This window comes from Elephas maximus, chromosome 1 (genome assembly GCF_024166365.1).
Source record: "Elephas maximus indicus isolate mEleMax1 chromosome 1, mEleMax1 primary haplotype, whole genome shotgun sequence".
In the NCBI taxonomy this organism is placed as follows: domain Eukaryota; kingdom Metazoa; phylum Chordata; class Mammalia; order Proboscidea; family Elephantidae; genus Elephas; species Elephas maximus.
The window spans coordinates 60,321,282-60,334,763 of NC_064819.1; the positions used below are offsets into that span (position 1 = coordinate 60,321,282).

General features: G+C 40.8%; 1 protein-coding gene across 4 annotated transcripts in view; it reads left to right on the plus strand.

Moving 5' to 3' along the window:
- JARID2 (jumonji and AT-rich interaction domain containing 2) overlaps positions 1-13,482 on the plus strand; it is a 317,022-nt gene that overhangs the window by 233,871 nt on the left and 69,669 nt on the right. For 3 of the 4 annotated variants that reach the window (XM_049884288.1, XM_049884315.1, XM_049884297.1), the window contains one exon: positions 11,568-11,744. The exons of the other annotated variant lie outside the window; for it this stretch is intronic. In XM_049884288.1, the coding sequence (XP_049740245.1) occupies positions 11,568-11,744 (177 nt within the window). The remainder of the gene's footprint in view (positions 1-11,567; positions 11,745-13,482) is intronic. 4 annotated transcript variants of the gene reach the window in all.

Genomic DNA, 13,482 nt, shown 5'->3' on the forward strand with positions numbered 1-13,482 from the left:
TCAGTAGCAGGTTTCAGAGTCTCTCCTGACAATCCACTGTGATCTTTTCTTTTCTTTTCTGTCTTTTTAATGACCTTTTGCTTTCTTTACATATCATGTCCTTGATGTCATCCCACAGCTTGTCTGGTCATTGGTCATTAGTGTTTACTGTGTCAGATCTATTCTTGAGATGGTTTCCAAATTCAGATGGGATATACTCAAGGTCGTATTTGGTTCTCGTGGACTTGTTTTAGTTTTCTTCACCATCAACTTAAACTTGCATGTGAACAATTGATGGTCTGTTCCGCAGTTGGCCCCTGGCCTTATTTGGACTGATGATAGTGAGATTTTCCATTGATAGATGTGTGGTGGTTAGAGAAGGTATATGACATAGTCTCATTTTGTTTTGTGATGGTTGCTGGTACAGCATTACTCTGCTGGCACCAAAGTAGCTGTATCCGTGTCCCAGAAACAAGGTGCGCTTTTGGGGGTGTTCATTGTGTCTCTCCGTTGGGATTTGAGGTGATTTGAGGAATTGTCATGTGGTGGAGAGAACGCAGTTTAGTGTTCACATTGTGTTACGTAACCTTTATTGCTTTATTTTCAAGTTTGTTTCCCCTTCTGCACTTGAGAAGATACCCGCCTGACAGCATTGCTCTGTAGGTTGGACACCTTCATGATGCTCTGTGATATGATTTATGTATTCTTTGATTTATGCGTTCTTCGAGGTGAGGTTTCAGGGATTTTGTTGCGTTTGCTTTGATGCATATTTGTATATGTTTTAAGCCAGATGTGCAGAGAACAGTGTGGAGAAGATTGGAGTTCTAGCTTTTAATTATGAAGTTATGTCCTTTGTTTGCTGTTGGCTAGATCAAGGTTTGAGGTTGGCATTGTTGTCAGGAAGAGTGGTGTGTTATCCATGGAGTTCTCCTTGCCAAGTCCCACACTTTAGGGCTCTTGTAGATAGAACAAGTCCCCTGATGTAGGGAATTCCCTGCTGTAATTCAGGAGAGGAAGAATTCTGAGGGGCCACACAGGGAGGAGGAGGAGGAGGTCCTTACTTCATTTCTTGTGCGTCTTTAAGAAGACTTCCATGGCTGAAGGTTTCCAGCTCTCACATGACATTACCCTCACACTCGCCCCCAAGTCCTGGAATACACTCACCCCCAAGTCCCGGAAACTTTAGCCACTGAATACACTTTGGTTTTCTCATGCCCTCACATCGTTGTCAGCATTCTGCTTACTTTCCCAGATACCAAATAGTCTTTGCTCTCAAGAATGACAATCTGTTCTAATAGGTTTGAATTGTTTTTGTCACCAAATTCATATATTAGCCTAATGATGTCATTTTAGTGTTAGCAGCTTACAGAGTGCCCTTGCATACATTACCTAACAACCTGGGGCCGTACAGTTGTTAGGGCTGAAGACTATGCTCATTGTACAGATGAGTAAACTCCAGGTCTCATGGCAAGTAAGAGGTTGCCAGAGCTGAGGCTTGATCCTAGGTTTTGGAATCCATGCAGAGTCCCTTCCAAGGGTTGATGTCTTGTTTAGATATGTGCATGTTAAAAGGATGGACAATCACAGGATGGCTTCAGTCCCAGGATGCCCAGTCAGCTCCTTATCAGTAGCAGTGGGGGTGTCCCTTGTGTTTCATATTTGCCCTGGAGAGCTGTTTCCCTGAACCTGCTGCATGTGTCCCTTTTTATTTTTATGGTCATTTTATTTATTTTAATGATTACTTTTTAGGGTAAGCAATAGTAGTTTTTTATTGATACAATAGAAAGAAATCATTTAAGTGATTGATGGTGGACATGGATATGACAAATAATTTTATGGTGGTATGCATGCTCCTATTTGAAGTCAGGATGGTGAGACTTTGTCTCACGTACTTTGGACATGTTATTAGGGACCAGTCCCTGGAGAAGGACATCGTGCTTAGTAAAGTAGAGGGTTAGGGGAAAAGAGGAAGACCCTCCATGAGATGGACTGACACAGTGGGTGTAACAATGGGCTCAAACATAGCAACGATTGTGAGAGTAGCGTAAGACCTGGCAATGTTTTGTTATTCTATACATAGGGTCACTGTGAATCAGAACCAACGGCGCCAAGAACCTGCAAATAGTTGAAGTATGGGAAATCCCACTTGTAAGTTCTGCCCTTCTAAGGTATAAAGGCAGACGTGAAAGGGACAAAAGAGAGTGCCGTTAAATGTGTTACAGTTGTCCTACAGTCTTTCAGGGAACTTTCTGTGTATGTGTGCGTACGTGTGCCAGATGAGTATAGACATACGGTCTGTTTTGATCATTGGTGCCTACAACAGTGCCTGGTGCATAGTTGGATGAATGAATGAAGGTAATTGTTACAAGTGCTTTGTTTTTGGACTCTCCAGTTTCAACAGATAGCTCTTTACCCCTCCTTCTAACTCAGTTAATCAGTACAGTAGTGTCCCTCTTTATATGCAGCATTACTTTCCAAGACGACCTGTGGACCCCTGAAACCGCAGATAGTACCGAACCCTGTATATACTGTGATTTGACCTATACATAGATAACCATGATAAAGTTTAATTTATAAATTAGGCACAGGAAGAGATTAAAATAGAACAGTTACAACAATATACTGTAATGAAAGTTATGCGAATGACAGAGCGGGATGGTGGAAGGCCTCATCATGCTACGTACTCATTCTACGTTGTGGAACCACCGTTAAGTGCGGATAAGGGGGCGGCTACTGTAGTAACTTCTACTCTGTCTCCTGCCCCAGTCCCTACGAGATCACTTTGAAGTTTTGTACTTTAATTTAGTAGGTGGGATATTAGGGGCTGATTACTTTTCATTTTGTCTATTTGCCCTGAAAACAACTCACAAGTTGTACCAGTGGGGGAGGGGAGTGCAGTCAGCCCATGCTTATTGGGTCAAGCCATAGAATTGACTCCCCAGCTAAATGATAGTGTGCAGGGAATCCCTCTAGGTTCTTTCCAAAATAGAGCTGAGCTGTGTTTGACTGTTAAAATAAAGAACTGGTTGGGGGGAGAGAAGAAAATGGGAAAGAGGGCTTTGTCTGTGTACATGATTCATGGAGAAGAATCCAATTTTATAGAAACCACAGCCCAAATTAGAGAAAGCAAGCTTTTGGATTAAAATGATTTCTGTTGTGGTTGTAACATACCACAGTTTGGTTTTTGTCCAGATGAAAACATTTGGTTTGCACTTCAGTAAATATTGTGGAGACATTGCCAGCTAATTCTGAAAAGTAATGAAATACGGCTTTGGCAAAGTGCGGAGGCATTCCCTACTCCCAATTCCACTTCTCTGATCCAAGTTCAGATTTTTTCACATTTGTTAATGCACTTGAATAATCGAGAGAGAAAATCTGACCGTAATTTTGATAGAAAACCGTATATAGTTAATACTTTAAAAAAAATGCATTGTTTATAAAGTTAACCACCCCTACGCACAAAAACCAAAAAGGAGAAAAAACATGAAATCCTTAACTATCTAAAACATTCACCTTTTGTTGGTTCCCTTCCTAGAACTACAGAGTATAAAGGAGACATGTATTTCCACGTAATAAAGTCAGATTCTCTCACATATTAATTAATGTTATAAACCAGGCTTGCCATGTATGTTCCGTGCAAGTTGAGAGTACTTGATAACACAACAGCATGACTAGAAACTAGGGCAGCTGAGCCATTTCTGAAGGACCCTGTCTCCCCCAGTTTTCACCATACTTGCTGTTGTTCTGCAGCAGGTGGTTAGGTGGGCCCCGCTGAGGACAGGCCTCCTTTTAGAAAGCCATCTGATGTATTTTCACCTTGTGAATCACAAGTCTCTCAGACAGGTCATCCCTGTAGCCTCATTCCTGTTTTCTTGAATGCTGAATCTACAACGAGCTTTTCAGAAGCTGGCTTCCTCTGACATTTGGGGCAAAGAAGTGTTCCCATGTAAGCTTTCTAGATAAGAGGCTAACCCCTTAAGTGCCTGTATCTACATAAGTTTCAAACTATTTTTATTGAAAATTTAAAAGTATGCCCACTTTTCTGTTTTCAGATATGCTTACTGAATATTAGTTTAACTTTCTATGGGCTCAGCACAAGTAATAATACACACATTCACCCATTTTATACAGAGGGTGTGGAAAATTTTTTACCAGTGATAGCTCAGGCAGCTGTGTGTTTCTGGACTACCTTCACTAAATCTTTTTTTTTAAATAATATTTTATTGTGTCTTTGGTGAAGGTTTACACAGTAGTTTAGGTTCCCATTCAATAATTTCTATACAAGTTATTCAGTGACACTGGTATCTTTTTTTTTTTTTTTTTGTCTAGCAGATTCTTCTTCCCCTAAACTTTTTGAAAATGAGATTATCAAGCTTGTGTCTAAGTTAAGAGGAAATAAATTTGCTGTGCATAAATGTCTTAATGCTGATATGAGTTTTGTTTTTTATATATGTTTGGTACTTTCTAGTACTAGCCTGTAACAGTTGGAATCTCTCCGTCACCTTGATAATTTTCACTTTTGTGTGAAATACAAATTTGTCTTATTGTTTTTGTCTGGGTCAGAAAGAAGAAAGTTGACTTTGCTTCATTTTCATAAGTGCCATGGTTTCTCTCCGTCTGAAATCCTAGCTTTCTGTTTTACTCGGCTCCTCTGCTCCTTTACATACGGACATGCTGGTGGTGGTCTTGGGGGGACTGACCAAGAATCACTTGGTGACAGCATTTGAATGTGGTCTTGATGTATGGAACATTAGACTCAGCTGGATTTAGGCTTCTCTGCCTGCTCGGGTTTGACTACAGAGCGAAGGACTTCAAGGCTAATGATATGTACAGGTATGAGAGAACCTAGCAAAATTCTGGAGGTCTGTTCCTTCTAGGGGAGATGTTAACTGTTCATGAGTGCTACTCCTGGTGGATTGGATTGGTAGAGGCTTCTTGGAGAACATGCCTAGAAGGACAGAAAAGCCATATCCAGGTGGAGTGTTGTCCTTGGTGAGTGCTGTCTGCCAGAGGGGAGAATTTGTGCAAGCCCAAATACTTGAACTAAGGGGAATGCTCCTCGTGCCCCTGGGAGCAAACTGAGTTTTCTACCTGAAGTTTGTATTACTAGGCTTTAATCCTTTTCCTCTACTTTCCCTTCTCCTAGAAGTTTTCCTTTATCATACTGTTCCCTCTATTCACTGTCTGGTCTCTGAACCCTTCATGTCCTTTTTTCTTTATTGATGATTTACCTTTAGGTTTAGGGCAGTGTGTCAGTCATCTGAATAGAATCCAAGTTGTCTTTTGGGGGTGAAGCCAGTCTACTTTTACCCTTTTCCTGCCCGTATTTAGAAATCCTGTCTTTTCCCACCACAGTCAGTTCCAAGAGAAGGACTTTTTATTGTTGGAGGCTTTTGGTTAGGGAGCTAGTACCTCAGAGGCTAGTACCTCAGAAACTCCCACATCTCGTGTCCTTCTCTTTTCTGTATTATATGTCTCTTACATCAGCCTCTGACTTTGTTTTAGGATAGTTTTAGATTGGTTTTATTTGTATTTGTTGAGAAGCTCTGAAGACAAATCCAGCCATAAGATTGGTTGTTTTCTGCTTTTGTTGAAGACTTTACTGTATAAGCTTTCTTTAGGCCATTAATGAAACCCGGATGAATTCAGTCAGCGCTTCTAGACATTCACTCCAGTCTCTCACAATGTTCCTTAAAGAATGTGTTACTTTCTTTGTGCTGTTACCTAAGGCTTGGGTTTAAAAAAAAAAAAAAAAAATTAAGAGATTCTTTAAGTGGAAGTTAATTTCTTACAGTAATATAATCCCACGTGCTCTATGTGGATTTTACCTGATTTCTTTTTGAAACACCGAACGTTTTTATCAGATCGTACTTTTCCCTTATTTTCACACTGCTCCCACAAGGCCTCAGTTGCAGAGTTTATTATCTTTTCTGCTGAGGAAGGAAAAAGGAGGCTAGAGGGATTGAATTGTCGCCCCTCCCCCCCCCCCCCATATGTGTTGTAAATCCTAACCTCTATACCTGCAATTATAATCCCACTTGGGAGTAGGGTGTCTTTGTTATGTTAATGAGACCCTATTAGTATAGGGTGTGTCTTCAGTCAATCTCTTGGTATAAAAGAGATTAAACAAGCAAGCAAAAAAAAAAAAAGCTGAGATGGGGAAAAGAGATGGCAGGACACACAAAGATCGCCCAGGAACAGAAGCTCAGAAGAGACAAGGACCTTACTCCAGAGCCTACAGAGAGATAAAGCTTTCCCCTAGAGCTGGCACCCTGAATTTGGACTTCTAGCCTCCTACTCTGTGAGAAAATCAATTTCTGTTCGTTAAAGCCACCCGTTTGTGGTATTTCTGTTACAGCAGCACCAGATGACTAAGACAAGGGGTAGTGCTCACCTCCCAGGCTACCTCTCCTTAGCCTGTCCTTTCTCACTCTCCTGGTGCTGCCTCCTTTCAGCAAATGGCAGAAGTTCCTACAGGATCTATACAAAAATCCACCCATTTTCATTCCAGTCAGGCTTTCTGATTTCAGCTGCTAGTCAGTGCATTGATGATATAGTATAGGAAGACTCTTATAAGAAATTCACCATGGAGATTTTGATCTGGAGGGAACTTTAAGAGATTATATAACCCACCCCCTCTCATTGTACAAGAGAGGGAAATTAACTGTAGAGTCCAGGTGTTAACTGGCACAAGTTATGTTGCCATGTACTTGCTGGAATGAGTTGGATCTGTGGTGAAATGACTTGAACCTTTTTTGAATGCTGAAATAAGATTTCTCTGCCTCATCGTAAGTACTTAAAATTTAAGCTTAGGAAAGAGAATCGACAGTATTGGTATATTTGCCGATGGAGGTACTCTTCATACAAAAACAAGCCCATTGCTGTTGAATTCGTTCCACCTCACAGGGACCCTATAAAGCCAGGATAGAACTGCCTCATAGGGTTTCCAAGGCTGTAATCTTTACAGAAGCAGATTTCCACATCTTTCTTCCTTGAAGCAGATGGTGAGTTCAAACCCCTAACTTTTCAGTTCACAACTGAGCACTTAACCATTGCACTACCAGGGTTCCAGCCCCCATAAATACACCTGTAAAATGTGATTTCTGCCTGAGAACCCCTAATTAAGAAGCCAGAAAGGGTGATTTCTCCTTCTTTTTCTAGTTTAGTCTGTTACTAATTCTAATCCACTTACAACAAGAGTGTATTATGTTGTTCTAGCAGGAATGTGGTTAGAGATAGTTCATTCCGTTGTTTACTTCATCTCTAATCCCTAGTTGATTAAATGATTTTCACCCAAGTTCTGAAATCACAGAGGCTGCAAAAAGAAAACCTTGGGAAATGGCTTTTGTCAAACTGTATTCAGTTCCATTACCCACAAATGGTCTTTTTTGCCACATAAATCCCTTTGGAGTTTAATTTCTACCCAGTGGTAGTAGTGGATCATGCGGCAACAGAAGGAAGGGGACTGTGGCGGTATGTGCCTTGTCTTTGTAGTTGTGCAATTTCGTGAGATAGAGATTTGGTTGGTCACATCAGCTCCTTGTAGTGGCTCATTCGTTCCCATCTTCTTCCTACAGACCTGGCTGACCCAGAGCTGGACAGGAATGGTTTTTGAATTTTGAGAGTTCCGTTTGGGAGGGAGAACAGATTGGTTACTTGTATCTTTGTTGGTGTCACTGGAATTTTAGATTATATTAGTTATAGGGAAATGGGCAAGAAAAGATATGAACTTCACATTACGCCTTCTGTTCTTGGTAGTATTATTCCCTAAAATTTTTAATGGGTGTCTTAGTTACTAATGCTGCTGTCACAGATACTACAAGTGGGTGGCTTTTAAGAACAGAAATTTATTTTCTAACAGTTCTGGAGGGCTGGAAGTTTGTATTCAGGGTAACCGCTATAGGGTAAGGCTCTCTCTGTCAGCTCTGGGGGGAAGACCTGGCAATCTACTACTAAAAACATTGGCCAATGAAAACCTGAGGAATAACAGTGGACCATTGTCTGATACAGTGCTAGAAGAAGAGTTCCTCAGGTTGGAAGGCTCTCAAAATACCACTGGAGAAGAGCTGAGCTACCTCCTCAAAGTAGGGTTGACCTTAACCACGTGGATAGAGCAAAGCTTTTGGAAGTTTCATTTGTTGACGTGGCACAACTCAAAATGAGAAGAAACAGCTGCAAACACCCATTAATATTTGAATGTATGTATGTAGTATGAATGCAGGAAAATTGGTAGTCAGAAATGAAATGAAACGCATAAAGGTCGATATCCTAGGCATTAATGAACTGAAATGGACTGGTATTGGCCATTTTGATTCAGACGATCAAATGATCTGCCATGCCAGGAGTGACAAATTAAAGAGGAATGGCGTCCCGTTTGTCATCAAAAAGGAACATTTCAAGATCTATCCTGAATTACAGCATTGTCAGCGATAGGATAATATCTGAGTGCCTGGGAAGACCAGTTAATGTGACAGTTATTCAAATTTATGCACCAACCACTAATGCCAAAGATGAAGAAATTGAAGATTTTTACCAACTTCTGCAGTCTGAAATTTATCAGACATGCAATCCAGATGCATTGATGGTAACTGGTGACTGGAATGTAAAAGTTGGAAACAAAGAAGGATTGGTAGTTGGAAAATAATGGCCTTGGTAAAAGAAATGATACAGAGATGGCATGATAGAATTTTTCAAGACCAACGACTTACTTATTGCAAATGCCTTTTTTTCCAAAAACGTAAACAGAAGACTATACACATGGATCTCACTGGGTGAAAAAACACAGGAATCAGATCAACTACATCTGTGGAAAGAAACAGTGGGGAAGCTCAGTATCATCAGTTAGAACAAGGCCGGGGAACAACCATAGAGCAGACTATCAATTGCTTATATCCAAATTCAAGGTGAAGATGAAGAAAATTAAAACAAGTGTGCACGAGAGCCAAAATATGACCTTGAGTATATCCTACCTGAATTTGGAGACCATATCAAGCATTGATTTGACACATTGAACGCTAATTACCGAAGACCAGACCGGTTGTAGGATGACATCATTGTCTTAGGCTGGGTTCCCTAGAGAAGCAAAACCGGTAAAGCGTATAAATATATACATATATATGTATGTGTATATATCGAAAGAGAGATTCATATCAAGGAAATGGCTCACTCAGTTGTTAGTAGCTGTAATGTCCCAAGTCCATGTGTCAGGAAAGAGGCTTCTCCTGATTCACGTAGCCAACCCAAGATTGGCAGGGCAGAGAGCAGGGCTGTTGCTCACAGGCTGTGAAGATCGATGAATCCCAAGATGTGGCAGGTAAGCCTCTAGCTCAAGTCTCAAGAACTGGAGGTCAGAGAAGCAGGAGCCAGTTGCAGGATCCAGAGTGAGCAAAAGCCTGAATGACTGCCTACTTGATACAGGCCACACGCTCAAGGAAACTCCCCTTCAACTGATTGGCTACTCACAGCAGATCTCACCATGTGGGCAGTCACGTATCAGCTCTCCACAGGGAAGTGATCACGACGTTATATGATTGCCAAAACACTGAGAGTTGTGGCCTAGCCAAGCTGACACACAATCTTAACCATCGCAATCATTAAAAAGACAGAAAAGAAAGACCAAAATGGGTGTCAGAAGAGACTCTAAAAATTGCTTTCGAACATAGAGTAGCTAAAGTGAAAGGAAGAACTGATGAAGTAAAAGAGCTGAATGGAAGATTTCAAAGGGCGGTTCGAGAAGACAAAGTAAAGTATTATAACAAAATGGTAAAGACCTGGAGTTAGAAAACCGAAAGGAAAGAGCACATGCAGTATTTATCAAGCTGAAAAAAAAACTAAAAAAATTCAAGCCTTGAGTTACAACTTTGAAGGATTCTACTTGAAGGACGCAGGAAGCATCAAAAGAAGATAGACTATATGGAGTCACTGTACCAAAAAAGAATTGATCAACGTTCAGCCATTTCAGGAGGGTAGTATATGATCCAGAACTGATGGTATTGAAAGAAATCCAAGCTGCACTGAGGCGTTGGCGAAAACCCGTGCTCTAGGAATTGACGTGATGCTTGATTTCTGAAAGCAAAGAGAACGTGAAGCACTTAACTGATGAAGATCAAAGACTACAGCTTTCAGTATGGATTACACCTCAACATAAAGAAAACAAAAATCCTCACAACTGGACCAGTAAGCAGTATTATGATAAATGTAGAAAAGATTGAAGTTGTCAAGGATTTCATTTTATGTGCATTCACAGTCAACACCATGGAAGCAGCAGAATGCCCATTTAAGGTGTTCAGAAGCAAAGATACCGCTTTGGGGGACTTAAGGTGCGCCTGACCTAAGCCGTGATATTTTCAGTTGCCTCGTATGCATGTGAAAGCTGGACAATGAATAAGGAAGTCCGAAGAAGAATTCATGGCTTTGAATTACAGCGTTGGTGAAGAATATTGAATATACCCATGGACTTCCAGAAGAACGAACAAGCCTGTCTTGGAAGAAGTGCAGCTAACATGCTATTTCGAATTGAGGATGATAATACTTTATCTCACAGGACGTGTTATCAGGAGGGACCAGTCCCTGGAGAAGGACTTGGTAGAGAAGAGGATCGGTGAAAAAGAGGAAAACCTTCAAAGAGAAGGATTGACAGTGACTGCAATAATGGGCTAAAATATAGTGGTGATTGTGAGGATGGCGCAGGACTGGGCAGTGTTTTGCTCTATTGTACGTAGGGCCTGTATGAGTCAGAACCAACTCGATGACACCTAACAACAACAACGTATGCTGCTTTCCTAATCAAAACACTGAAGTTCCAAATACACTTTTATTCACTTCCTATAAATATAAGGAAGTCACCTTATTTAAGGAAACATTATGTTCTATTTTTACTTGCTTCTCTTTGATTGTGTTTTGTTTCACTTATATGGCCATCTGCTTAAATTTATATTTTTAAACAAACAAAAATTTATATTTTTAAACAAAAACCCCCCAATCCCACTGCCATCCAGTGGATTTGAACACATAGCAACCCTTAGGGCAGAGTAGAACTGCCCTATAGGATTTCCAAGGCTATAAATCTTTATGGAAGGTGACTTCCAAGTCTTTCTTTCATGCAGTGGTGGGTCAGTTTGAACTCTGACCTTTTGGTTAGCAGCTGAGCATTTTAACTACAGAGCCGCCAAGGCTCCTGTTAAGTTAAATTTATGCCAAAATAGTTTCTTCCCAACAGTGTTGGTAGTTTTCCCTTTTTTTAAAATTAATTTTACTTGCTCACGTCAAACCTTGATTTTTTTTTTTCCTCCCCCTCAAGAACTAGTCAAATGAGATTTTTAAAAAAACATTTTGATTAGTTTGGTGAATGGCATCATCCCCTTGCTGGGGGATTTTGCTTGAAATCTTTTAAAAGGACACAGATGGAGTTTTATTTCCTGGGGGATATTTGAAAAATAAATTTAAAACGGCAGTGAAGATGAATAGATTTGTTTTATATGCTCAGCATTGTTCCGTGACGTAATAAATGTCTCCGTTGTCGTGCTGATTCTGGGAGAGGTGAAGACGAAGGCCTGTGTTTCTGAGCCATCTTTCTTAACACCCACCAGGTTCTCCTGCGCTGCCCAACAGCATGGTATATTTTGGAAGCTCTCAGGAGGAAGAGGACGTTGAGGAGGAAGATGACGAGACGGAAGACATCAAAGCAGCCGCCAACAATGCTTCATCTTCATGCCAGTCAACCCCCAGGAAGGGAAAAACCCACAAGCACGTTCACAACGGGCATGGTAAGTCTGCAATGGAATTTGCTTTTTTTTATGAGGTAAAATCCAAAGCTTTTGGTGAGATAACTGGAAGAGATCATCTGTTGACAAGAGGTGAAGTGATGAAGACTGTAGAGCTAGCTGGTGGCAGAGTTAGTTCTGGATACTTCTCTAAGTGCCAGATACTTCACGAGCACAGAGATGAGTGCAACACAGTACAATCAAGGGTATTCTAGAGGAATAGATAGTTGAGTATGAATACTCTTATGTTGGTCAGTGTGATAAATTCCTTAGGAACTGCAGATAAATCATATCTAAATGGGAACACTTGTATTGGTTTTCTGGGGCTGGCATATCAAATTACCACTAACTTGGTGGCTTAAAACAACAAATTTCTCTCACATTTCTGGATTCAGCCAGAACTGTGAATTCAGGGTGTCTTCAGGGCCATGCTCACTCCAAAAGCTCTAGAGAGGAATTCCTCCTTGCTTTGCCCAACTTCTGGGGGCTGCTGTCTTGTGGCGGCATCACTTCAGTCTTCTACCTCCATCTTCACTTGGCCTTTTCTTCTTTCTCTTTCTGTGAGTCTCATTTAAGGATGCTTATCATTGGATTCAAGGTCCACCCCAATAACTTCACATGGCCTTCATGTCTTTCCACGTGTCCTTTCTGTTTCTTATAATGACACACTCATTGTATATAGGGCCCATCCTAATCTCCTATGATATTGTCTTAATCTTTACCTTAATTCTATATGCAAAGAGCCTATTTCCACAAACGGTCACAACCTTAGGCTCCTCATGGACATGAATTTTAGGAGGAACAATATTAACCCATCACAGTGACACAAGAAGATTTTGTGAAGACACTTTGGAGATTAATTTTTCCTTGAGATTTCAGCAGGTGGACATAGTATAGAAAGACTGTTGTTCATCATATGGAATCCAGATGAAGAACATATTTTATGAAGGAGACCAGTTTTCCCTCTAACATTGTAGGGCACGGGAGCAGTAGCCAGAAAGGCAGGGATGACAGGTTTGAGTATCAGCTAGAGAAGTCTCTTTTTAAATAACTTGGCTGTAGAAAGTGCCCAGTGGTTTCTCGACAGGCAAGAGGCTTAATTGGAGTTTTGCTTGGAAAAGATTAGGCTGGCAGTGATTACAAGGATTTTATAAAGGGATATGACTTGAAGAAAGTGAAACAAATTGGAAAGCTCTAACTGTAGGCAGTTACCTGCCCAGAGGTAACAGGAGACTAAGAATTGGTTCTTGGCAGCATAAATAGGGTATAATATAAATATAAAAAGGAGAATGAGCTATGGAGAGATTGCAGAGAGAGTAATGAGAGAACTAATTGGAATAGCATGGGATAGGCAGAGCAAGTAAAAAAAAGGGAGTGAAGCAAAGAGAATGGGGTGTTGGGAGAAATTATGGCTGTTATTTGTTGAGCTGCACCTCATATTTCATTGAGGACTCACAGAGGCCTTATGAAGTAGAAAGTCTCAGTTTACAAATGGCATAGAATCAGTGTTGTGTATAAGCAATTGAGACAAAGGGAGATTTCTCATTTTCCCTTAAAGGCTTTGCACGGAGCTACCACTTGTCTTTCTGGAATTTGGAAAACGGAGATTTGGGACAAGCTGTCTTAACAAAGCTTAGAAGGGATGGAAATCTGTGTCTCGCTTTCAGCATTGGCCATTTCTGCCTTGTCAGTTTAATGATTGTTCGTTCATCTAACCCAGCTCTTGTTTAGGTCTGCATTT